Here is a 1,655-nt window from a genome sequence, read left to right on the forward strand (position 1 = left end):
CAGCAGCTGTGTTCTTTCTGGGCCCCTGGGGAACCACAGACCAGGCCCAGTAAGGCCCACCCCTTTAGATTTTGACATTCAATAAATAGGGAAGAACTACAGGATGCAGGGAGATGTTTTCTGTGCATTAATTAATATTCTGTGCATAATAAATTAATTTGCATGGAGGGCCTAGTTCTCCTGGGTCACAGGGGATAAAGGAGACCTGCAGGATGTCACCTCAGCAGAGCTCTGTGGTGTCTATGTGATGGCCTCGTCTCCACTCCTCCTCCTCACCCTCCTTCAGTGCACAGGTCAGGACATCCTTGGTGTCCTGACTCCCCAGCTCTCTGGGACCCCCTCCCACCACATGCTGGAAATGTCCTTCTCCATTGTCCTTCCTCTAGGGCATAATGGGTGTCTGTGTTTCAGGGTCCCTCTCCCAGCCTGTGCTGACCCAGCCGCCGTCTGCATCTGCCTCCCCGGGAGCCTCGGCCAAGCTCACCTGCACCCTGAGCAGTGGCTACAGCCGCTACAATGTGGACTGGTACCAGCAGGGCCCAGGGAAGGGCACCCGGTTCCTGATGCGAGTGGGCACCAGGGGGGTCTCCGGATCCAAGGGAGATGGAGTCCCCGATCGCTTCTCAGGCTCAGGCTCTGGCTTGGATCGGTACCTGACCATCCAGAACATCCAGGCAGAGGACGAGGCTGACTACTTCTGTGGAGCAAGGCACATCAGTGGGAGAAGCTTTGTGTAACCACAGTGACACAGGCAGAGGAGAAGTGAGGCAGAAACCTCCACTCACCCGCCCTGTCCCCACCGCCCTCCCATTGGCCAGGCTCACAGTTCAGAGGGAGCCTTTTGACCTGCTTGAGGGTTTTCAACTTCTCAAATAATTTGGAGATTTCAAGCCCCCTGAGGATGGTTCGCTATTGTGCAACCTACCTGTTCTTATTATTCAGAAAATGTTCCCCTGGATATAAAATGTCTTCTCAGCTATTCTTGAAAATGAGAGTCTGTACTTGCACATGTCTGGCTCCCGATCACAGAAAGAGCGACCCTGCATGATTCACCCAACTTTCAATCTTTGTCACATGAGAAATGAGACAGCGATGCTGCTTTTCTCCATCGTGATTGGTCAGACTGAGGTGCCGGAAGGACAGAGGCCTGCAGGGCGCTACGGTCATGAGTAAGTGTCCCTGTTACTCACCTAATAGAGCGGTGATTCTGAAACACAGCTTGTCTACTTAGAGCCTGTGAGCATATAACCCAGGTGGTGATGGATTTTTTTGGTAAAGTATTGAGTTATAATCACATAAAATAAATCATACACATTAACGTGTAAAATGTGGTAAATTTTAAAATACACACATAGTAATCATGAATATAAGAGTTTTTTTTTTTTAAATTACTTAGAGATCAACACTGGCAGATATGCCATTTAAGGGACACAATTCTAAAGGAAAACATACACATATGCACACTCAGAATCACACCCATAAAAACACCACATTCTGTTTTAAACACAAGCCCACCCCACCTGGAAGGAACAAAAGTGCTGTTGAAAGACAGGTGTGTCCTTTACCCGGAAACTCACTCCTGTCACTGCTCCTCCAGTCTCATTCCTGTGGGAACCCCGCCATCAGGGTGGCCTTCCAGGTGACAGCCAGCAGCA

At 49.8% G+C, this 1,655-nt stretch overlaps 1 gene segment (V, D, J or C); it reads left to right on the top strand.

Annotated features, from left to right (window-relative positions):
* The first annotated feature begins 392 nt into the window (after positions 1-392).
* LOC136322478 (immunoglobulin lambda variable 9-49-like) lies at positions 393-737 on the top strand. The segment is given in 1 exon segment: positions 393-737. A coding segment is annotated over 1 exon segment (345 nt).
* Positions 738-1,655: the final 918 nt, after the last annotated feature.

The sequence above is a fragment of the Saccopteryx bilineata genome, chromosome 2 (assembly GCF_036850765.1).
Source record: "Saccopteryx bilineata isolate mSacBil1 chromosome 2, mSacBil1_pri_phased_curated, whole genome shotgun sequence".
In the NCBI taxonomy this organism is placed as follows: domain Eukaryota; kingdom Metazoa; phylum Chordata; class Mammalia; order Chiroptera; family Emballonuridae; genus Saccopteryx; species Saccopteryx bilineata.